Source organism: Phascolarctos cinereus, unplaced genomic scaffold (genome assembly GCF_003287225.1).
Source record: "Phascolarctos cinereus isolate Bilbo 61053 unplaced genomic scaffold, phaCin_HiC Scaffold_2;HRSCAF=192, whole genome shotgun sequence".
Classification (NCBI taxonomy): domain Eukaryota; kingdom Metazoa; phylum Chordata; class Mammalia; order Diprotodontia; family Phascolarctidae; genus Phascolarctos; species Phascolarctos cinereus.
This window is the reverse complement of record NW_027555625.1, coordinates 39,845,960-39,871,266: the sequence shown is the minus strand read 5'-3', so window position 1 is coordinate 39,871,266 and position 25,307 is coordinate 39,845,960. Positions and strand designations below refer to the sequence as shown.

At 44.9% G+C, this 25,307-nt stretch overlaps 1 protein-coding gene across 5 annotated transcripts in view; it reads right to left on the bottom strand.

Annotated features, from left to right (window-relative positions):
* PAX8 (paired box 8) overlaps positions 1-23,870 on the bottom strand; it is an 82,143-nt gene extending 58,273 nt beyond the window's left edge. For 2 of the 5 annotated variants that reach the window (XM_020963682.2, XM_020963686.2), the window contains exons 1-2: positions 23,590-23,868; positions 23,149-23,256 (exon numbers count right to left, since the gene is read on the bottom strand). In XM_020963682.2, the coding sequence (XP_020819341.1) occupies positions 23,149-23,173 (25 nt within the window). In that variant the 5' untranslated portion in view covers positions 23,174-23,256; positions 23,590-23,868. Of the gene's footprint in view, positions 1-23,148; positions 23,260-23,589 lie in introns of all 5 variants that reach the window. The other 3 variants (XM_020963685.2, XM_020963683.2, XM_020963684.2) reach the window with 3 other exon arrangements.
* Positions 23,871-25,307: the final 1,437 nt, after the last annotated feature.

Genomic DNA, 25,307 nt, shown 5'->3' with positions numbered 1-25,307 from the left:
GGGTGGGGGAATTTTGACATAGAGGCTTTGGTAGTCTTACCCACCAACTCCATCTTCCTCCTCTCTGACTTCCGCTCCCTCCCACCCACATATACAGAGTCTACTTATGCCACTTTCTCCTCTTCTTTTTGTGAAGCAAATGCCAAACCCTCCCCTCCTACTGTGAACTTTCTGTCCCTGGAACAAGAACAGGTCAGGGCTGTTCAAAGTCCCAGAACAGAGCTGGCCAAGACGAGTGAGACCTTAGGAGAAGGGATGGGGCACTCAAGGGGAACGGACCTTGTGCCAGTCAACAAGTGGAGCTGTCAAGCTATGATGGCCACCTGCAATCTCTCGGATGGCCAAAACAGCAGAGCCCACTGTTCAGGCTTCCCTGAATGACTGACTCTGGAGTAAGAGGTGAAGCTCTAGACCAATCCTCATCAAATTTTCCACCTCTGTCTTGCAGGTGCCCCGGACACCAATCTCTGTATCACTCAGTATTTCCCTGCATCCCCCATTGCTTCTCCCCCTGCCACAAAAAAAAAACACTACCCTCAAAATCACCTTTTAAATATAGACTTCACTAACAAAATAACCACCCTGAGTTACCCTCTCAGGACTCCTCAGTACCTGCCCTTGAACTGGCCAACCATTGCCAGAATGATGGTGCTTATTGGGTGGCATGAGACTAGAAGGCTGTGGATGTCCTTTGACAAAAATTGACCAAGAAGAGGCCTCAGTTTCCTCATCTGTAAAATGAAGTGCTTGGACTAGATGGCTTCTGAGGTCCCTTCCAATTCTAGATCTTTGCCTCAAAAGCAAAATGATATAGGTGTAATTTATTTTAAGGGGAGGAAGGAAGTCTGTGAACTTTTTTTTTTAATTTGGTTAGGCAATTGGGTTAAGTGACTTGCCCAGGGTCACACAGCTAGTAAGTGTTAGGTGTCTGAGGCCAGATTTGAACTCAGGTCCTTCTGAATCCAGGGCCGGTGCTCTATCCATTGTGCCACCTAACTGCCCCTGTGAACTTGTTTTGTAAAATATTTTGATAACTATATATTGATGTTATTGGTTTCCTTTGCAATCTTTTGTATTTTTATGCATTAAAAAAACTATTCTGAGCAATGGTCCAGTCAGCTTCACCAGACTGCCGAAAGGATTCATGGCACAAAAGAGGTGAAGAACTCATATTTTAAGCCAATTTCCTGTACAAAAATTTGGACTGAGGACTCCATTAATCAGTCAAATGTAGGAAGGACTAATGAAATAATACAACAGGAAATAGCTCATACATAATAACAAGTAGAATCCATTGTCATATCCACCTCATAGGGCTGCTGAGAGAAAAGTACTTGGTATATCTTAAGGCACTTCAGAATTCTGCGTGATTATTTTCATCATCACGTGATTCTTCTAACAACCCTGTGAGGTAGGCTCAGAACAATTAGGGACTATATCACCTTGGCTACTGGGAATTCATGCCCCTGCTATCATCACCAGCCATGTTTTGAAGTCTTCCTGTGTGCAGATCCTTTGAGCTAGTTATTTAAAAAAAAAAAGGTCTTAACAATAATCATTCACATTCCAATAAAATCTTATAGCTTCTGTGGTCCTTTTCTCACTAGGAATTACCAGTCATAGAATTATAGATGTAGAGCTGGAAAGGACCTTAGAAGTCATTAAGTCCAGCCACCTTATTTTACAAATGAGGAAACTGAGGCTCAGTCACTTGCCCAGGGTCACCCAGCTAATAAATATGCAGGGAAGGATTTGAGCTCAGGACTTCCTGATTCTGAGTCCAAGACTCTATCCACTGCACCACAGAGCTGCTCAAACATTAGTTTCACCATTTTATGCATGAGAAACGTGAATCTCTGAGAAGCTGAGTGACTTCCTCATGATCTCAAAGCTTCCAGGTCTATCCCTCTAAACTACTCTGCTTTGCTGCCTACCTTATAAGTGAGGATCTGGATCTCCCTAACCCCCACCTCTCAGCCCTCAGCAATATGAAGAGGCTGTAGAGTTGGTCTAATCCACTCCCCCATGCCCTCATTTTACAATGTGCAAACTGAGGTCTGGAAGAGGGACATCCTTTTCATCTCGAAGTCCAGGACGCTGGGACACTAACAGCAAAGAGGTAGCAAGCAGTCTTGGGATTCTATGCCAGGCCCTCTTATTCCAAACCCAGTGCTTTCTGGATTGTGCTATGCTGGAGTTAAGGTTGGAGAGGAACGTGAGCTTCCGGTTTCAGAGAATGCGGGTCCCTCCTGCATCTAAATCTATGATACTAGCTAGGCATAGCCGATAGGCGCAATCTGCTAAAATTGTTCACCAGCCCTTAGCCACTCAGAATATCTGAGCCACCCCTACCCCCTCCTGAGAGGCTGCCTAGAACAATGGGAAGAGTGATAGCTTTGGAACCCGCAGGCTCTGCCCCTGGCTACCTCTGTGACCTTGGGGAATCACAGGATCTTCGACAGAGCCTGCAGAGACCTAAGAGGCCATCAAATCCAACCCCCTCATTGATTTTAATTAATTTTTATGTTTGTTCTGAATTCGACAAACACCAGAATGAGCATTTGTATTTACAGAGTAGAACAAAATAAGAGGATTTTACATGAAACTGCAGGTCTCTATTATGTACCTCTCTGGATTCTATTCTTAAGTATATAATAAGAGCAACCTGTAGCTTTCAAAGCTGTTCTGCTTCTCCGGATTTTTTCTAGCCTTCCTTCTGTTCTTATTTCTCCATTAAAAAAGACAATGATTCTCTCTCTCTCTCTCTCTCTCTCTCTCTCTCTCTCTCTCTCTCTCTCTCTCTCTCTCTCTCTCTCTCTCTCTAGCAAAACACATTTCCACATTACCAATCCCTTCTTTTTATAGTCAAAGAAATTGAGACTCATAGAGGTTATAGGTTGCCTAGGGTTACACAGCTAGGAAAGTTCTGATGGTGGACTTGAATCTCAGTCTGTCTTGATATGAAGTCCAGTACCCTTTCCAATGGTTCACAACATTTTTGCAAACCCCTTTCAACAACAAAAAAGTATTTTGAATCCCCTTCAAAATTTAATATACTACTTATACATACTCCTTACAATTATTTACCGTGTAAGGCATCATCATAGAAATTTTAGCATGAACCCCTAGGACCATTGTAGGAAAAGCCAAAGGGTTTGTGAACCACCGAATGGTAACCATTGCACCATGTTTCCTCATCTGTAAAGTGAAGGTATTGAATTAGATGACCTTCCAGTTCCCTTCTGCCTTTCAATCTATGATCGTATGAACCTCCAAAGTCCCTTCCAACTCTAAGGCTATGTCCAGAGAATTTGGGTTACATGAACTCAAGACTTCTCAAGAACCAATCTGTAAGCCTATATTAAGAGTCTACTATGTGCCAGGTACTATCCCAGGCCCTAGAAAATAATGTCAAAAAGATGTGCTTGGAGAGAACCAGAAGAATAGGAAACCAACAAATCCACCATTTAAAAATTTGGTAAAAGTAATAACACAATGGAACTCATAGCTGTTGGCTGTGCCACTTTGTGGAAAAGCAACAGACACCTACAAGGAGGAAAAAAAAAATAAAGGAGTAGGAGGGTCTGGCAGAAGAGCTAAAAGACAAAGGGTGCCAAGGATCAAAGTTAAGGAGGTTATCATCTGAGTGAGTGGGGGGATTTCCTGTCCATATGGCTGAAGGCCCAAAGCCTAAAAATATATGTGTATTGAATTTTAACTGGATTTGCTAGAGACAAAGTTCCAAAATGTAAATGTAGGTTTTAAATATGCTAATGTTTGCTCCTAAAAGACAATGAGATCCGGAGGGGACCTCCTAAGAAGGTATTGGAGGATGAGAGGCCCAGATGTGGGCTCTATGCTAGGGATTAAGGAAAGCATTTTAGGAGTTAGAGAAAGAAAAGAAGAGAAAGCTGTAGAGGGGTGGGAGGCTGAGCCAGAAGGGATGAAAATAGCATTAGTTGAGAGAAGAGGCGGGGGAGTGGCCGGAGGGAGAAAAAAAAATGCTTTGGTGTAGGCATTGAGAGAGAGGTTTTGAGCTAGGAAAGCCTGAAAACAGAATTTGGGGGGTGAGTGTGCACCCAGAAAAAATAAAGGCTGATTGAGGAAGATTTCTATGACTGGACCAAGGATCCAAAGAGACCCTTAGGGGAGGGATAAGAAGTATCTTCGAGGAGTGGACATTTCTGGACAGAGTTGGGATCTTCTGTGACCCTCAGTTTAGGGGTTGAGAGGCACATGAGGGCACTGTAAACAGTGCTGGCTTTGCACTCAGGCAGATTGGTGTTAAATCCAACTTCAGACACATAAATATGGTTGTGGGTCCTAAGCAAGTCACTTAATTTCTCTGCATCACTTTCCTCATCTGTAAAATGGGAATAACAGCACCTAAATAAGAGGATTGTCTTGAGGATTAAACGAGAGGATAGGTCCAAAGATTTGGGGCTTAAAAGGACCTTAGAGGCCACCTGATTCAGCACCTCCACTTTACAGATGAGAGAACTGAGGCCCAAGGAAGTCAGATGGTTTGACCGAGGTCTGATGTGTGTGAAGTGCTTTGCAAATTGTAAAGTGATGTAGCGATGTCAGCTGTGATTGTGTAGTTCTTATATCTGAGAAGAGATCATTTTCTGCCTGACAGCAAGGGATAGAAGCGGGGCACAGAGAGAAAGAACTAGATTCCTAAATCATCAAGTGACCTAAGAAAAATGGTGGCAAATTGGATCGGAGATAGAAATAAAGGGACGCTGTCAAGGAAGTCCAGAGTGAAAGGAGAAGGGCTAGAGCAGTGAGCCAGCTAACCTGGGAAGGAGGGACAACCTGGTTAGGAGCTGATTAATGAGTGGGCCTGCACCAAGCCAGATTGAATAATGAGAGACCGTGTACCGTTAAGTTACCTAGTCTGTATATCACTGAGGCCTGAAGGTTTCCTGACTGTCACCAAGGGTTTCACATTTGAAATGGCTGACTATACCTTCTTCAATTTTTTTTTTTAAAAAAAGTCATTTTTAGCTTGAGGTACTATGGTTAGAGCTTTGTATTTGGAGTCAGGAAAGCTTGAGTTTGAATCCTGTCTTGGGTACTTAGTAGCTATGTGACCCTAGGCAAGTCACTTAATCTGTGTGTGCATGTCTGTCTGTGTCTGTGTCTGTGTGTCTGTGTCTGTCTCTCTCTGTGTCTCTGTCCATCTGTCTCTGTCTATCTTTATCCCTGTCTCTATATCTGTCTCTGTCTCTCTCTGTGTTTCTCTCTCCCTCCCTCCCTCCCTCCCTCAGGAGGACCCACCTTGAAGGCCGTCATTCAGAAGAACGAATGTGAAAATGTGTGCAAAGCAAAACCCTGCATTGGCACATGAGTGCCAGCCTCCATCACCTTAAGAAGCTAGGAAGGACAGTCATGGAGTTTTAGAGCTGGATGATACCTCAGCACCCACCTAGTCCAATTCATACTTGAAAGGATCCACAACGTAACATGATCATTCAGCCTCAAACATCACCTAGTCCCACCAAACTCATTTCACAGATGAATTTGAGGGAGTTTAAGTGACTTTCTCAAGGTCACCCTGGTAGTAAGAGACAACAGCAAAATCAGAACCCAAGTCTTCTAATTCTAAACCTGGCCCTCTGCCTTGATTTTTCTCACCTGATAAAGGAGGGGGTTGGACTCTCAGATGCCTTTTAGGTTTAATGTTCTGTGATTCTAATGGGAAAAGAACTCAAGGAAAGACACCCCCTCCCCCTACACACACACCATTGGAGCAAAACCTCTCTTCACAAACTAAACGTACACACAAGTATGTCCTTAGGTGGTCACAGCAGTCAAGTGCAAGCAATTTAAAAACAGCCCAGTAGACTTCCATTTGAGGATTGACCTCATCCAGCCTCGTCTTCCATTCCACAAAGAAATGGGGAGATACAAGGCTCCCGCCACGATGGTGGCGGGTCCCCCAAAGACTCTAGCCCTCCCAAGAGGTCCTTGGGTCTCTGAGGACAGCTCTATCTCCATTACACTGAGTGTCTCTCACAGCAATCCATCAGTCAAGGAGTGCTTGGACTGTGGAGTCTGCTGAGCTGCCTTGATGAGCTAACACCAGAAAGAGCTGGGATATCTAGCCCAGATGATAACAGTAGCCCTGGAATGTTTCTCAAAGCTGAATAGATGACCGGAGGATTTCAGCTGAACATGCAGCTTGAAGGAAACATGGTGAAAGTGGAAAATGTCATTATTCAGTTTTATTCAATCCTTTATTCCCTTATATTCCACCCCTCCCCACAACCAAATATACATGTATCTATTCTTTCTCCTACTGCCTGCTAGACATCTCCACCTGAATGTCCTTTCGATGGAGACAGTTCCTTATTGGAACGCTCTCAAACTAAACATGTCCAAAACAAAATTCATTGTCCTTCCTCCTAAACCATTATTTCTATTTCTCACCTAAATTGCCTTATTTCTGCTGAGGGCATCGCTATCTTTATCCTTCCAGTTACTCAGCTCCCAGTCTCAGAACCACTGTCAACTCCTCTCTTCTTCCTTCCCTCCCCCCCATCAATTGTCAAGTCTTGTTGATTCTATTTTCTCAACATCTCCAGCATCTGTCCCCTTCTCTCTATCACCACTACAGCTTTAGTCCAGGCCTTCATCACCTCTTACATGGATTATTGGAAGAGCCTTTTCATGGTGTGCCGCTCTCTTCTACCCCTTCTCCGATCTACCCTCCATACAAATGCCAAATGGATATTCCTAAAGCACAAACCTGACTATATCATTCTGCTACTCAAAAAACTGCAGTGACTTCTCATTGACTTTAAGATAAAATATAAACTTTCCCATTCACAATTTAATGCCCTTTATAATCTTACCCCAGCCTCCAATCATATTCAACTGCATATGATCCCCCCTCATGCACTCTATACTCCAGCCAAAATGACACCTACGCGATGTTCCATCTGCCATCTCTGAGCCATAGGTGGAAGGCTGACCTTCTACTCCTCGATTTCTGGACTTTCAAGACTCAGATCAAGTGCAATCTCTTTCAAAAGATCATCACTGATTCCCCCAGTTGATAGTGCCAACCCTGCCAATATATTTGTGTTGTGAACATCCTGTTTTTACTTATCTGTGACCACATTGTATCCTCCCAGTGGAATGTAAGTTCCTTGAAGACAGGGACTGCCTCACTTTTGTACATGTATCCCTAGCACCTAGCACAGTGGCTGGGATGTGGTAGGTGTTTAATAAATGTTCTCTGATTTATTCATTGCTTTGAGAAACAGCGAGGTATAGTGATGGTAAAGCTGGCCTCAAAGTCAGTAAGACCTAGACTCAAGACCCATCTCTGATAATGCTGGTAGTTCAACCCTGGGCAAATCATTTAACCTCTCAGAGCCCTAGACAACTCTTTAGGAGAGTTAGCTAGGTGGCTTAGTGATTAGTGTGCTGGACTAAAGTCAGGAAGTTTAGTTTAGTCGTTTTTCAGTTGTATCCAACTCTTCATGACCCCATTTGGGGTTCTCTTGGAAAAGATACTGGAGTGGTTTGCCATTTTATAGATGAGGATACTGAGGTAAGCAACTTGCCCAGGGTCACACAGCTAGTAAGTGTCTGAAGCTGGATTTGAACTCAGGTCTTCCTGATTCCAGGCCCAGCACTATATCCACTGTGCCAACTAGCTGCCTTTGAAGGCAGGAAGATCTGAGCTCAAATCCAGCTGCAGATATAAGTATCACCTACATGACCCTGGACAAATCACTTAATCTCTGTCTGCCTCAGATTCCTTCTCTATAAAATGGAGATAATACCTCCTTTCTTGGAGAGCTATTGTGAGGGTGCCATGTTCATTTAGAGCTTTGCAAAGTTTAAATGCTAATTATGATGATGATGACTTATCTACGTACATTGTTAGAAGGAAATTCCTCATCACAACTCCCACTAAGGAACTCAATACACTGATAAAATCAGAGGTTCACAGGTCTGAAATCTTGGTGCAAAAAGGGTTACAAAAACAATAACCCTGCCTTTCCCCTTTGTTATAGACTGGGAGGGCTGGGTGCATATGGAACAGGACACATGCCATCAAAATTGATCACTATGATGGTTAGTTTTGCTAAGCTGCTTTTTTCTTCTTTCTTTGTTATAAGAAATGGTTCTCTACATCAAGCAGGTATACCTGAAAGTCAATGCAATGCCAAAACAACAGACCTTATTTAAAATAATATAACATTTTCAAAGTAATCACAGATCTGGAGCAAATACCTATGTGTGCATGTATTCATCTCTGACACACCATCATAACCGCTCCACATAGTTTTGAAGTGGACAGCCCAGGTCCCTTCTGTTGGCAGCATGTGAAGAAATTGGATGATGACTTAGGTGCTGTGAAGCCTCACATCTATAGACGGAGCTATTTTCCTGAGGCCTGACTTTGATGCCCCAAATCCTATCCTTTGTGGAAGGAAAGGCCATCAGGCAAGCTTCCCAGATTACCCTTCATCCCCTTTTGCTCTCAGGAAGCTAGGCCTCTCTTTTGTGAGGTGTATATTTCCTGTTGCTGTCAATCTGTTTGGAAGAGCTTTAGGAAAATATTTTTAAACAGATTTTTATTGATAGCTTTTGTTTTTTATTCTGCTTAGATTTCATTTTGTATCTCTCCTCTCCTCCCCCTCTCCCAGAAAGCCATCGAATGAAGGAAAGACAGACAGACAGACAGACAGAAAAAAAGAAAGAAGGAAAGAGAGAAAGAAAGAAAGAAAGAAAGAAAGAGAAAGAAAGAAAGAAAGAAAGAAAGAAAGAAAGAAAAAAGAAAGAAAAAGGAAGGAAGGAAGAAAGGAAGGAAGGAGGGAGAGAGGGAAGAAGGAGGGAGGAGAGGAAGAGAAAATAATTCCTCAAAATCGACATTGAAAATATTTGAATTTGTATGCAGTATTCCAAAACCATGTGCATAGAGTACTGAGTGTGGAGTCAGGAAGATCTCAGTTCAAATCAGCTCTAGACACTTACTACCTGTGTGACCCTGGGCAAGTCACTTAACCTCTTTTTGCCTAAGTTTTTTCAACTGTAAAATGGGGATAATAATAGCACATACCTTTCAGGATTATTGTGAGGCTCAAATGGGATAATATTTGTTTATTAATAAACAACCTTCTGCAAAGGAGGTATCTTCTCATAGTGAAAAAAAATTAAATGGAAAAACCAGAGCTCCAAGTTCATATTCCTCTTACCATCCCACAAGATTTCAGAGGTGGGAGAGCAATTAGAGGTCACCTAAACTGATCTATACGCATGTGGGAATCCTCTCTACAATTTCCATCTGAAAAACTTCCAGGGATAAGGACGCATGGTTTAGTGGAGAAAGAGTATTGGGTTCAGAGTCAGGAAGTTCTGAGTTTAATTACTTCCCCTGACTTACCAGTTGTATGACTTTAAACCAGTCATTTACCTGGACCCAAAGCTTCAGTTTCCTCATCTGTAAAATGAGGGGGTTAAATTAGGACAAAGACCCCAAACATGCTGCCCAAACCAGATTAAAATGTAATTGGAAAATATTTAACAAAATGAATTCAATTCAATAACACTTATTAAGTACCTACTATATGCCAAGCACTGCACACAAAAATAAAAAACACAATTAAACGTAGATAGTATTACATTGTAAAATTCACTATGCAGCCTAAAGGGACCCTTATGTACAGATCAGTGGGTCCCGTCTCTATTTCAGTTTGACGCCATTGAATCTGGATATCTTGAAGATTTTTTCTAGCTCTTAACATTCTGCAATTGAATTAGATGATTATCTAAAGAACTTTGTAAACTCTAAAGCACTTTATATGTCAGTTATTATTAACTCAATATTATTGAGTTATTAAGTCAACACAGCCAGAGACAAGGGATTCCATTTTTTGACATCTGTAAGCATTAGAGGAAACATGGGAGAGAGGGCTGACCATGAAGTTGGGAAGGCCGTCAGTGAAAATCCTGCCACTGGGGCATACTCACTTAGATGTGACCTCAGTGCCTCCTGGGAACTCTGAGATTATAAACTACTGGCAAGTTATATATTGTATCCATGGAGGGAATTCCCACACTAGGAGTTTCCGATGCCAATGAAACCACAGGTCTAAATTCCTCAGAAAAATTGTTAGCTTTTACCTTACATCAAGCCAAAATCTGCCTCTCTCCTACCACTGTTCCTCTTTGTCCCTTCTGGGGACAAGCAGAAAAATTCTAATCCATTTTCTATATGACCAGCCCTGAGGACTTTGGAGTTACTTCTCAGATCCCACTGAAGTTTTCTCTGCTCCAGGCTAAACCTCTCCAGTTTACTTTAGCCTTGTATGGTCTCTGGTCCTCTACACCTCCCAGGTGCCATATCCTGTGATCCAAGCTTCAGACCAAGAGAACTGGGGCCTGGGTTTTGTGTTCCATTTGAGAATAAGCCTTCGGGGGTAGCTAGGTGGCACGATTGATGTCTGGTCCTGGAGTCAGGAGGACCTGAGCTCAGATCTAGCTTAGACATTGACTAGCTGTGTGACCCTGGGCAAATCACTTAACACCAATTGCCTCCAAAAAAAAAAGTCAGTGTTCAGCTGAGATTCATCTCCATTTCTGAGCTCCAGGTCTCTCCATCAGTCAGTTAGCTAACTGAAAGATATGTATAGGTAAGAGGTACCAGCCACTATTAAGGACAGTGCTTTACCCATGGTCCACAGCTAGTAAATTTTGGAGAGCAGGCATTTGGACCCAGATCTCTGTTGACTTCACATCCAACCCTCTAACTACAAAGTTCCCTGTGCTGTGCTGGAGAGCTTGAGGGGAGGAAAGAAGTGATGAGATAGAAACAGAAGAGATGGTCCTTGTCCATGAAGATTGGACAGTCTATCCAGAAGACTTACGAACACCAATGGAAAGCTACAAGACTAGAAACTGAAGTCACCAGTCAAGTGGGACAGACAGAGAGTTCTGGGTTTACTCAGAAAAGGGATAGGGGCAATGAGAACTGAGCACAGTGATCCTGCCCCAGCTTCAGATTCTCTAGGGACACTAACACCTTCACCTCCCCCACCCACCACCCCAACAGTGGCTGGCTAGTTCTAAACCAGGAAGAGAACGGTTTCTGGACAAACAAGGGGGGAGGTAAGGGAAGAAAAATAAGCATTTATATAGCACCTACTATGTGTCGGGTACTCAGTACTAAGTGCATTTACAAATATTATCTAATTTGAACCTTACAACAACCCTGTAAGCTAGGTGCTACTATTAATCCCCATTTTACAGTTGAGGAAACTGAAGCAAAAAGAGGTTAAATGATCTGCCCAAGGTCACACAGCTAGTAAGTATCTGAGATTGGATTGAATTCCTTTCTTCCTGACTTTGGGACCAGGGGGTCTATCCACTGTGCCATCTAGCTGCCTTGTTGACAGGTTAGGGAATAAATAGATATCCAGGATTGCGGTGGAGGGCTGCCTCATCCAGTTGGGAACCAACTGGATACTGCCAGCCCTCACCAAGAACTCTGGCGGCAGTTTGGGTCCATTGAGCCATTAAGCAATTACTGTGGGGATGATTTGCCAATCATATGAAAATCAGCTGGTTTCTACATTCCGGCTCCCATTCCAATGATTGTTACCTCTTTAAAGATCAGCAGCACCAGGTGAAAGGTCCATTTTGGCCCATACAGACCACCCCAAACAAGGATTCTCTCTGCTTTTCTGAAAGAGTAAATTCACTGGGCCAGCCTCAAGAAGGTTTTCTTCTTGAAGGTGATGAGATTGAATCCCCAGTGACTGTTTATGATGAATGACCTCGGGTTCTCCTGCTAATCTGCTTTGTGTTCGATTTGTTCATTTTTTTTTTTTTGCTTTTACTCCCCCTCCATTTCTTTTATGACTTTCTTTGGAAGATGGTATGGAAAAGGATGGGGATTCCCTGGGTTTTTAATCCCTCCAACAAATGTAATGAGAAAAATCCTAGACTGAGAACCAAGTGACTGGGGTTTGAATCTCAGCTCTGCTGTGTTCTAGCTTTGTGACCTTGGGCAAGTTGCTTAACATCTCTGGGCCTCAGAAATGATTAGGTTGGACTCAGTCTTTAAAGTGCCTTCCATGACTTCCAGAAGGAATTCTAGTAGCTCACTGCTTAATAATCTGGCAGCTCTCCATGTCAGCCTCAGCACCACTTACCTCCAAATTTCACTCCATTTCTAGCTCAACTATTCTAAGGCTTCTCCCCATGGCATCCCTCTTCCCCTTCTCAAAACCAGACTCATCCATGTTCTTATGCCAGTTCTTGCCCCATACTTAAGCCACTCCTGATTCCACCATCAAAACTATAGAAAGGTTGGGTAAGTCAACTGTGACCAGGTATTTTTCCAACATGGAAAGAATACTCCCTGCCTAGATCAGGAAAATGAATTGAATAATAACTACACCAGAGAGCATGCTGGAATAAAGTGCAATGTTTGTCCTGGTTTTAGAACTCCTTTGGGAACACACAGCATCATAGATTTTTGAGAAGGAAGATGCCTTAGAGATCACTGATTCCAACCCATTGTTTCCCAGATGAGAAAACTGAGGTACAGAGATATTAAGTAACTGGCCCATGGTCACACACATAATAAGGAGCAAAGTGAAAATTCTAACCTGAGTCTCTTGAATCCAAATCTATGCCTTTCCATTATATATTACATGTTGCATAACATTTTGATATGACAGATAATATTTTGTGGGTGTGAGTTGGTATGGTTGTTAATATTATCAATGATCATAATATTATCATATACTGATATCATGTGATGTCAATAATGTAAGGATAAAAATAATTATAATACTTAACATTTAGAGGCTGCTTGGAGTTTTGCAAAGTGATTTACAAATATTATCTCACTAGATCCTTACAACAACTCTGTGAGGTAGGTGTTCTTATTGTTTCCACTGAAGAATTATTTTGCACTTGAGGAAACTGGAGCAGAGAGAGGTTAAGCAATTTGCCCAGAGTCACACAGCTAATAAGTTCCTGAGGCTGGATTTGAACTCAGGTCTTCTGGACTCCAGGTTCAACACTTCATCCACGGTACTGCCTATCTCACATTTTGCCACAGCTTTAAAATGTTTTTAAATACATTGTCTCATTTAATCTTCACAATATCCCTAGGGAAAAGGTGCTGTTATTATCCCCATTTTATCTACGGGGAAAGTGAGGTTAGTGGCTTGTCCAGTGTGATAGGACTAGTTAATTCAATGGATTTGGAGTAAGAAGACTTGGGTTCTCATTCTGATGCCTTCATTCCCTAGCTATGTGACCAGGTAGTCATTTTAGATAATCATTTAGAGAATATTCAATTCCTTAAGCCTCAGTTTCTTCCTCTGTAAAATGGAGTTGATATTTTGGTGGGAGGGAGAGAGACTGTCATTGAATGGAGGCTACATTTGTAGTGCCTTACATCAAACGATCATTGATCTAAACCTGGAAACCATCTCTGGTGCCAGCCAATCCAACCCCCTCATTTCCCAGATGGGATTACATGAGTTATTCTATGTGGAGTAGTTTGTAACATTAAAATGCTGAGCTGGGGCGGGGGGGGGGGGGGGGAGGTTCCCAACCTATAAAACGAAGAGAAGCTCATCAAGGGATTAACCGAGAATATTTGGTAAATAGTTTCATTACCCCACTGAAACATCCCCAAAGTCATCATGTTAGTGAAAAAAATTACATTTAATAACTTTATGATCCTAAAAAAATGTCATTATGTACCACATAAAATTCTTTATGAAAAATCAATGTCTTTATCTTACTTCTTCAATGTAGATGCCTGGTAAACTCTAGACTGTATTTTCTTTCATATTTCATGTTGAACAGAGCTGTGGGGAGCTTGTACATGGGCATGGAGACACAAAAATGTTGGGAACCCCTGTGCTAAATCAATAAGGGCTATTAATGATATGAGTCTGTTTATGTGAATTGGGATTACATTGTTCTGAGAGCTGCCTTTATGTGACCACACTGACACCCTCACACTGAAGACCTTTCACAAGCTAAAAACCAGACAAGGGAAGAGTAGATTTTGAGCTAGGGAAGCTGGATGGGTGAGGTAGGGTGACCCCTGGTTTCACTGGTGACTTTTCACCAGCCTCCTCTTCACTGTTTTCTTGCCCTCTCATGGCCCAGGGCTCCTTATGTTCATTGTGAAGAGGACAATCCCATGGCCCCTCAATGAGACCCCCTGCCACCCCTGACTCAGCAGAGCACAGATCAGCAGGGAGGGCTAGAGAAGCTGAGGCCTTGGAACAAGATCAGATTAAGTCATTTCCACCCTTGGATGGGCCACCAGACCCCGCTAGGTCCCCAGACCTTTCCCCTAGGTTGGCTGGACAGCTACAATATGCTGCTGTGCACTAATTAGTACTAACTATTCAGGTCACCGGGAGGTCACTTAAGGAAAACAAGAGGAAAAGACAAAACTAATGAGTGATGTGGTTGGAGGCAAGGGAAAAGGGAGAAGAGAAAGAAGAAAGGATGCCCCTCTCTCTCCTTTGGCCCAAATCAGGCTGCTGACCTCACCTTGGGGAGAGATTTCCCACATTTTGATTCAACAAATATTTAACTGCCTGCTATGTGCCCAGCACCATGTTAAGCATTGGAGGTTTAGGGACAAAATGAAGAAGTTTCTACCATCAATTCTACCATTATGTTCTCCTGGGGGCATATGACATATGTAAAGATGGATATGACATGTATGACATGTGTACAGATGCATGAAACTAGGCAGCTACTGCCTAGCGAGAAAACAAGAACAAAATAAGCCAACCTGGTTTTAAAATTTGATCTGTGGAGAGAAAAGGGGTTGGGGAGGGTGAGTGGCTCAGAGGTGGGGAGACACACATATGGTACCTGGGTCCCATTAAAGAGGAAGGCATCAATGATGCCACCAAAGGCCACTGAAGCAAAGGCTGCCCCACTGACCACAACCCAGCAGTGGCAACATCTGGCTGCTTTTTGGACAACTAGGGCCCTGTCCTGGGAGGGAGGGAGTCCTGATATCATGTTTGACTTGCAAATCTCTGAAGATGGCTCTCAGCATCCACCAAGGATCCCAAATTCATGTCAGAACTGGGATGGAGGTCAGGGATAATGGGGAGGGGAGGGGGAGAAGAGAGAGAAATAGGGAGAGATGATGATGTTAAAAAAAACTATACCAAGAAAAAAGGGGAGCTGATGTAAATGGACATGGTATGTTAGGGACATTGATGAAGAAAATAACCTGGTTAAATGAAGCCTCTTTGCAATATTTGCTATTTCCACCATAGGTCATTCATCTGCCATCTTTTTTCCCATAGGTTGGAATGCTTTCCCTTCTCTTCCTCCTCAGTTCCACATCTTAAAACCAAACCATAACTCCTCCAAGGCTTAGTTTAAGTGACACTTCCTAAAAGAGGACTTTTCTGATATTCAAAGTTAGGAGTAGCAATGGGTCCAAGAGAATGTGTTAGGCACAGCCTCACCCAAGCCAGAAGGCAACTCCACCTCCCACCCCAGACTAATATGGGTATTTGGCAAGTGTTTCAAAAGCCAAAGCAAATCTCTTCCCCTATCCTGAGCCCTGTGGGACTGCCTAAACTATAGTTATCTAGTAAACCAAGAGAAACTAAGGACCCTGAAAGATCAAAAACCCCAGAACCAGGGAACTTTAAGGAGGAAAAAAAAAAGCACATTTCCTTAGCACAGGGCTCTGCTGCTTTTCTTTCTACTGAGATAGAAGGCTACAAAATCTGTGTGGCACATTGGAGAGACCATTGGACTGATGTCAGAAGGCCCGGATTTGAGACCCGGCTCTGCTACTTCTTGCTTATATGACCTTGGTCGGGTGTGACCTCTCTGATCTTCCATGTGTTCATCTGTAAAAGGACTGGATGATCAGCTCTGACAGTTTAAGAATCTATGAGAGCATTAGCTTCTGTCGGGAAAGGACTTGGGAGGCAGCATGACCTAGTGGGCAGAATATCGGGCTTGGAGTTAGAAAGACCTGGATGCAAATCCCACCCAAATACCCCTCACCTGCTACCTGTGTGACTCAAGGCAAGCCACCTCACTTCTCTGAGCCTCAGAGTGCTCTTTTTTTTTTTTTTGTCTAGGCAATGGGGTTAAGTGACTTGTCCGGGGTCACACAGCTAGGAGCCTCAGATTCTTCACCTGTCAGGTGGTGACAATAGATCTAAAAGGGATGATAGAAGCCATCTTGTCTAATCCCCTCGTTTTAAAGGAAACTGAAGCCCAAGGACATTAAACCACATGCTCAAGGGCACACCAGGGAATGAGTATCAGAAACAGACTTTGAGCCCAGATCCTCTAACTCTAGGGACAGCATGCTTTCCACTGTAACTTGCAGCACTTGACAAAGTACTGTTGTTATGTGAATCCACTGAGATAATGTGTGTAAAATGCTTTCTAAACTTGCAATCATTCTCTAAAAGAGCTATTATTAGTACTATTTCTCCCAGCATACTTGTCACAAAGCAAGGCCGGGCACATAGTAGGTGCTTGTCAAATGAGCCGATGAACTCCAAGCTGCTTTCTTCCCTGAACAGACACTCCCTGAACCCTTAGTGGGAGGCATATCCTTTTGTCCCACAGAGATCTCCGGCTGGGGTTCCCCTCTGGTCCTCCTTGCCTTGTCTCATACAAGCACAGCCTCAGAGACAATTCTCAGGTTGGGGAGCAGCCTTGGGGGAGAGATTTTTTTTCAATCTTCCCCTAATGTCTGAACGTAAGCAAATGCATGAATAACCCTAAATCTTGGGTGAGAAGTTGAACCAGAGTTAGTTTTTGTTTTTTTTATTTACCCACATTGGTCCTTTTATCCTCTGTGTGCAAGAGCCCCAGAGTGAAGCTTACTCAGTCCAACTCAAAGCTCAGGACCTCACTTAATTGATAAGTAGAATCCAATTAAAAGTCAAGGTGCCCAAGATGGACCAGCTGGGGAAACAGAAATCCAATAAGGTTAGAACCCTGTTTTCTTGGGGCCACACATTTCCAGGCACATCCTCCATAAGGCCTCCCTCCATTCTAAAATTAGTGTGAATTTCATTCCTCAGCTGATCAGGGGGAAAGAGTAGGGTAGCCTGGCGGAAAAACCAAATGTCCAGCCCCTTTTCAATCTTCTCTCAATTCATTTCCCTCCACAGGCAAAGGAGATCTGTAGCCTGTGATTTTGTCTATGTTCAGAGGCTCACCACCACCACCACCATGCAGCGGGGAGAGCTGGGTCACCCATGCAGATCTGAAAATACAACAAAGACATTCAAGGTTCCGTTTTCACCAGCAAAAAAGGCAAAGCTGTGCAAAGGAATGGTCTTTTCCTCTCCTTCTCAAGGACTCCTTTAATGGGAAAAATGCACCAATAGATGAATAAAAAATTTCCATCAAAAAATAGTGAGATCACAGCTTATTCTGAAATAAACATTAGAAAAACTTTGGTTTTTTTTGAAATAAATAACTTTTAAAAAAGAAAGAAAGAAAAGAAATATCCAGACAAATTCAAATTGTTTTATGAGAACCAATTAATAAATGCTAATTCATTCGGGTATATCTCCATTAAATTACTGTTCGATTTAATTGCAGGGGAATTTTCCATTACTAAACTCTCCCTTGCTGAATTTTTGCATTATTTATATATTTTTTCAGTTGCATTAATAGTGAGGTTGGTATGCGATATTATCTGCCATTTGTGCGCCTTAAAATGTTTCCTCATTCTTGCAGCTTCGTGTAATTTAGGAGAAGTCTCCTTAAAAACAGAGATTTTGTGCATACATGATTGGAAGACGCTGGCTGCTCTTAACCTGAAACAAGAAGATCTTTTCTGGTGGTTTTGCCCTCATTCCTGAGTGTTTTCCTTTTGGTTAATGGGTGAAGGTTTCCAGTGCCAGAGCACCAGACGCTGGAATGAGCAGGAGCACGCACGTATACAAACCTGACCGTGGACTTAATTAATGATAAAGACAAATAAAAACTGGAGCTCTGGCTCCAATCCCCTTAAACTCGGGCTGCATTGCCCTGTTCCCTCTCTCCAGGGTTACGGGCAAGAAGGATCGCAAATGTTTGAGATCCTGCCTGTTTCAGTCCCTCACCGATGTGCTTTTATTTGTGGATAACAGAGATGAAAGCTGAGCAGGAATTTGGTGGGGCCAAGGCTGACTATGAGAAAACATGACTGATTTTCTTACTCTGACCTACAGAAAATCATCCCTAGACCCTACTGCGTTCTCTTCCCTTTACTCCACACACCTATATGGCCCTCGTTTATGAAACTTTCCTTTCTCTTGTTCCTTCTCTGTCTCAGTCTATGTAATTTTCTCCATGGTTCTCTTACTTTATTTCTCTTCTCTTTCTCTCTGAACTCTTTTCTACTGCAAAACTTTCTGGGATGTGAATGATTAAACCACAAACTCCGAGGTTTTGGCACGAGAGGGCATGTCACGGTAAGGAAAAGTTCACCTTCATACCCAGCTCTATCAATAATTTCAGCAGGATGGTAACTAGAGAGTATGTCTTATAATTGGCTTTTGCAAATAAAGAAAGACTTCTACTCATTTGTTTATCCCTGACCTAACCCTTAGTTTGGAGACTGCCTTCTGCGCATTTTATCCGGGGAAATTTTTTTTGGTTACTGTCGATTGGTGTAACCTAGATGCACAGTCCTATCTATACAGAAGCTCATAACCTTGCAACCCGCTATAAGGAAGTAATGCATGGAGGAGGGTGTAATATAACGTTCTATCTATTTCATTATAGTAATTGACGTTCTTTTAAGGAAAGACCTCCTGCTGATAAAATCAAAATTCCTTTGGATTTGTTTTCTTTTATTTAATTCTCTTCCCCCCCCCCAACTTCTTTTGCTCCTCAACAAAAGTATGGGGCTTCCGGGTAGTTTCTGGTAACTTGAAATAAATTAATCTCCCTCCCCATCCCCCCCCAAATTCCCCAACGAACGGGTCCAATAGACATCAAAAAAAGTGTCACTCAGAAATAATGACTTCTTATCCATCAAGAAGGGCTATTAAAGTGACAAAGCCTCAAAAGATACTTATCTTCAAACTAATTCACAAGGTAGCTAAATTATCTCCTAATTAACTTTCATTGATGAAGGTGGGAGGATGGTCCGCGCCTAAAACAAAGATGAATTGAAAAACTCCAATACGGCTTTATGCTACTCGAGGCTAGGTCATCATCCTTCCTGGGGAGCAAGGCTACATTTCCAGCGCCCTCAAAGGGGGTGGAGAAGGCGGGGGCAATTCTTCCCCAAAGCAGCCCTCTCCCCTTCCCCTAAGGACAGCGAAAAAGAAAGGACCTAGAGAAGTTTGGGGCTTTGCTTTTTCTTTTCCTGAGCCTAAGCAATTGTGTTCGAAAGACTTTTGATTGATTTGGTGAAGCGGAGAACGTAACCAAACTTTTAATGGGAGTCTCATCAGTTGGGCTATATTGCTGAGCCCCCTTTCTTCCAAAAACTTGTCCCTCCGCCCCCTGCCGCGTGAAGACTTCTGGGTTAGGAATGGGGGCTTCTGTGGGTGCCTGGCCAAGTACCTGGAAACACTTGGCAGCTCTCCTTTGTTCTTTCTCTGGGGCGAAGTGGGGTGGTTCCGTTGTGTGCTGTTCGGAAATTGGAGACAACGAAAAATTGTTCGGCGTCCCAGAGAACGAACTACATAGCTGTTCAGTCCCCTCCGAAAAGAAAAGAAAAGAAAAGAAACTGCTTGACTGTGTCCCCGGAATAAACGGAAGAGTGAGAATGCAAAGGAGTTGGCGAGTGGCAAAAACGAACCCGGTTTTTAAAAGAAAAAAAAATAAAGGGCTGACCTAAGATCTGACCAGACCGGACAGAGACCGTCTACTTAGGACGGCTGAGAACTTTTTTCAGGGATTTGCATTTCAGGGATGGTCAATCTGTCAGGTGGCCCAAGGGCAGGAAGGACCCAGAGCTGCAGCGAAGTCTGGCCCGACTTCCTTCGTTGGAAAAGAGGCTAAGGAGAGAAGGCCCGAGTATCCTGCTCCAGGTGAAAGAAATCCTACTTTTCCTTCAAGAGTCTGAGATACTTAGAAATGAAAGCATCTGGGATCGGTGGCGAGGGAGCATTCGTGCCCCCCACTTTCTCCCTCACACACAGCACCCTAGTCTTGCAGACGGTAGAGGATCTGTGGCTGCAAAAAGGAGATGGTGGGCTTTAATCTGGGGAAAACATCCAACGAATTTGACCACAAATATGGAAGGGCTCCCCTGGGCTGTAGGTTTGGGGAATGGATGTCGAAAAGAAATAACTCCATTAAGGAGCTGGGAAACCAGCACAATTAATACAAATCGCATTGGATTTTAGGCTTCTATACTTAGACACAGTTCTGTCCAGCTTTGTCAAGCTTTTCACCAAATTCAGAGAGAATCCCTAAAGAATTCTCTCTCCTCTTTCCTTCCTCCCTCTCCTATCTTCCCTACATTTCAATTTCTCTCCCTCTTCTCTTTTCTGTTAATATTTGTCCCTTTGTGTGTGTCTCTCTCTGTTGCTCTAAGTGTGTCTCTATCTTTTTGTGTCTCTCAATCTCTGCCTGTCTTCCACTATCTTTGCCTGTCTTCCACTATCTCTGTCTGTCTTCCACTATCTCTGTCCGCTTGTCTCTCCCTCCCTCTGTTACTATTTTTCTCGTCTTTCTGTCAAATATGTGTGTGTACACATCCAGCACATATTACATAAATTAAACATACATATATATTTCCTATTTATGGCATAGTCGGAAGTGGGCGCGGGGCGGGGGGGGAACACCTTAATACTCTAGTCAGACGCGATCATACAAATCTACTTGGATTGGAAATGACTGTAATTTTATTCTCCAGGCCTGCTATTTAATTTTGTTTTTAAGTGAAAAGAACACTCTGTGTGTGTGTGTGTGTGTGTGTGTGTGTGTGTGTACCCGTATGTGGTTTGTACTCGCTCCAATTTAGTGCCTCTGAAAAGACACGAAACTACAGAGAAAAATTAGAATAGCTAGAGCTTGGGGCAAGATCGACTCCTCGACATGGGCCTGGGGCTTTCCGACCCAGCGCCTTCAGAACTACAGCATCACACAAAGAACTGACTAGGTCCCTGCCTTCATCTCAGGATAAGATGGTCAAGGTGGGAAGGCCAAGAGCGGAGAGTGGAAGGGAGCCCGGAGTCCTGAGGGCAATGCCTAGTTTCCAGGGATCAGCGGCAGACAGCAACACAGCAACACTAAATCACATGCCTGTCCCCAGGATTTGGCTCAATCAACCCACCCCAGCTTGGGCGAAACGGCGCCTGGAAGAGTCCTGTTTGCCCCTGGACGCTGGTGACAGTAAATTCCTCTTCCCCCACCCCAAGTCCTGGAAAAGTCAAAACGAGACCAAGAAAGGAGACTTCCGAAATGGTACAAATAAATTATCATAAAACTGAGATCACTTAAAAAAAGAAAGAAAAGATTTTCTGAAATAAAAGGATTTATTCTTCCAAGAGTTCTCAACCTTCTACCCATGAGCACAAACCACCTGAACTACCCTGTTCCCCAAAGCTCCCTCTATCTAGCCAGGATTTGGAGGAGGGTGGGTGCTCCCTTGACCCTGCCCTCTTCTTTATGGCAGAAACTCCTTCCTAGATCTGAGCCCTCAGTGCGGAAGGCCCAACGGCCTCCGATGCTGTTAGGCCAAAGGGAGACCTCCGCTAGTGCCTGCCGGGCTAGGTACCGGGACAGAGGGCAACGTTTTGCTTAGGGGCAATTCGAATTTCGTTTGGACTGGGTCCGGTATGTTGCCCAGGGAGATTTCAGGCAGACACTCGAGTCAAGAGAGGAAGATTTCCCGAGCCTGAAAAGATTGTAGTGTCTGTCTGCGTGACTCTCGATGTCTGAGCGTAGTACGCGGGGTACGGGAGAGAAGAGTCGGGGAGGGCCGGCAGGCAGCAGCCTCCCAGCCCAGGGGATCCTGGAGCGGATGTGGGGATAAATAGAGATCTCTAGTACCGGGCAGCCACCGCGCTTGGCCTCTTTATTATAACAAATGTTCCGTTTACAGAGCGGGACTTCATATTCACCCGGAATTAATCTGAAATATCGATTTCCTCTCACTTTGCCGGTCCAAATCGATAGCCCTGTGCCCTGGCCCCATAAATCGCCTTCGCGGCTGCGGGCGTGGGCTCCATCTAGCACTGCGTGCGGGCTCCCGGCCCTACCGCCCTGGCACTCCGTGAGAGCCCCCACCCCACCCCCCACTGCTGGAAGCGCCCCACCCCCACCTCCGTGCCCTCCGAGCGGTTGAGGGTGCAAAGCCCGGAGAAGTGGCTACTGACTCCCCCAACGCTACCACCTGCGCTACGCCGGCTGCCTCTGTGTGGGCCCAGCCCTGTACCGGGGGTCAGGAGAAGGGGGAAGGAGATCCCAGCTGCATTTGGAGAGGATGAAGGGAAGGGGAGCCTAGGCCTGGAGGACTGGGAAGTGCGGTTCAGTCACCCCACAGTGGGATACCGGCTTACAACCCCTTGCTTCCCTAGCCTTAGGGCAGGGCATAAGGAGCCCGAGAAAGACCCCAAGTTTCGTTTGCGTTAGAACCCTGTCCCGTCATCCTGGTACCTTTGCCGCCCTCGCTCTTTCTCTCTGTCCTCGGAAGGATAGCCTCTGGTTCTGGCCTGGGGAAGCAGCCTTCTCCTCCTCCGGCCAGGCTCGAGCCGTGCGCTACCCTTCTCGGGAGGAGTCTAGGACTCAGGGACCAAGCCAAGGGACCTGAGCGATAGAAACCTTTCTGGCCCGGCCCGGGGTTTGTAGCCTAGTCTAGGCGAAGCCCTCAGGTTGGACCGAATGCGAGAGGATCCGTGGCCTGCCCTTGGAGGCAGCCCCTCAGTGAGCCCACGTCCGCTCCGTCCGGGCCAGGGGGCCACAGAGCCAGCAGGTGGAGGAGAGGTCAGGACCCCTCCAGGACAGAGGGCACAGAGAGCCTCCAAGCCCTATTCCTTGGACTCTGCACTCGAGGAAGTGAGCTCCAAACGCAAGCCCCAGACCGACGGGCCGACGATCGGACGGACTGACTGACGGACGCACAAGCACACACGCGCCATGAGTGCTCCGGCCCTTGGTGCCCGGGGCTTCGGACCACGCCGCGTACCTTACCCGAGCGGATGGAATTGTGAGGCATGGTGAGGGAAGCGATCACGGCCCACGCAGAGGGTTCGGGGATCCCGGACACCTTGTCCCGACAGCACCGGCCTCCGTGCTGCTCTGCTGGAAAAATTCAATTGGCCGGCAATGAGCCCCGCAGCCCCTTCCCCTAGACCCCCCACTCCCTGGCCCCGACTCAGGGGCTAATCCGGAGACCATCAGTCCTCGATGGGTTTTGAGCCTGAACAGGACCACTCTTTCTTGCAGTTCCCCCATGAGCCGGACCAGCTGCGGATTTAGTGCGGTGAAGGCTCCTTCGAACCCCGGCTCCCTCTTCCCTCCTTCCTCTTCTCCCTTCCATTCCCACCTCCTTTAACCTGGGGCTGAAAAGCTACCCAGGACCTATCCCTGTCCCCTATATCCGCTCGCTCCCTCCTTCTCGCCCCTTCGTACCTGACCCGCTGCGGGCCCTCGGCTGCTTTGACTCCCTTGGGAGAATACCCGGCTCCCTGCACCTTCACTGGTTCGGAAGTTTGTTCCCATCCACCCGGCATCACCGACCGGTTTTATCCCGCCGAGGCCCTGGGAGATGGGTCTGGCGAGGCTCGCAGGCCGCGGATTGGCTGGCTGGGTGCAGGGGGGCGCGGGGAAGGGGAGGATTTTGCAAGGGGGACATGGCTGAGTGGACTCAGGAGTTAGAGACATTCGCGGGAGCTTCTGTTTACAGCCTGAGAAGAGAGGAGACAGCTGAGCCCCCAACAGCAGCAGGCCTGGGTTCAGGGCCACTCGGTCCCCAGAGGAGGGGGCTAGGGTGGCAGAATGGGGGAGAACAGAGGCTAGGAGTGGAGGACACCCCAGAGATAGTTCCTTCTGGGAGGAAAGGAGCAAATTGTTTCTCTAGTGGACTCAAATTCTTCCTCAATCCAGGGTTAGCTACTTTCTCTCCCAATCTTTGCCCACTGGGTAAATAAAGGGTTTTGTTTTATTGTACCTTAATTTTGAGGATTTCTTTTTAATGTCTTTTTTTTCCCTAAGTCAAAAGCCTTCTGAGAGAGACAAAAGAGGAGAGAAATGAATCCGGGGAACTGACTAAAGGTGAGAAGGCTCAGTCTCCTCTCTCCTGGAGATGCCCACCTCCCCCCCCCACCCTTCCCTACCTTTCCTACTCCAGTCTTAAGATGTGCAGAATCAGGAAACTCTCTCAGGTTGTCAAAACACATCATTAGATTTTTCACTATTATTATTTAAATAATAATGAAGATGATATTAATGATACTAATAATAAACTATTGGATAAGTGATGTCTACCTACCATCTGTTAACTGCTTAGGACTCTCAGTTGGGGCTACCCTTGGTTTCTGCAACTTGAGGAGCAATGCGGACCCAATGAGGACCCAACCCCAGGATTAAGCTCAGCCCAGAAACTAGGGAGGAAAGAGAAGCAGGCTGTAAAGGGGGGAAGCAGGGAGTTCAAATACCTTCCAAGGTTCAAGTGGGAAGAATATTGAAAAATCCTCAAAAATGATGTAATTGAATTGGCTTACTAAAATGGTCCTCTTAAGGGAATGTGTGTGTGTGGTGGGGGAGAGATAAGGCAGATAGATGAGAAATGAGTAATTGTTGCAAGGAAAAAGAAAGGGCTTTCACTAAAGGAAATATCCTGATGTAATGGAGTCTTGAACTAGAAGCCAGAGTTCCAGTCTGCATTCTCCAGGACAACTGAACTAGCTGTAAAGCACTGAGGAAGCCATTTCACCTCTCAGTGCCTTAGTTTCTTTCTCTGTCAAACCAGCGGGTTGGACTACAATGAGTGTTCTTAACATTTTCTGTGCCATGGACTCCTCTGGCACTCTAGTGGAGTCTTCTCATAAAATAAGACACGTAAGTTACAAAGGAAACCAGTTATAGTGAAATAAAATGCACTTTTCCCTCCAATCCAAGTTTATAGATCCCTTGAAATCATCAGAGGACCCCAGCTTGAGAACCCCTGGACTTGAGAATTTCTAAGGACTTTTCCATGTCTGAGATTCCAGAAATCTATATGTAGATGAGAGAAAGGGACAAAGGACAAAATGGTGATAAATGCTGCCTCCCTTCTCCAACTCTGCTACCTCCCCCACCCCACCCCAGCATTTCCCCAAACACATCATGTTGAGTGTGCACTATGCATG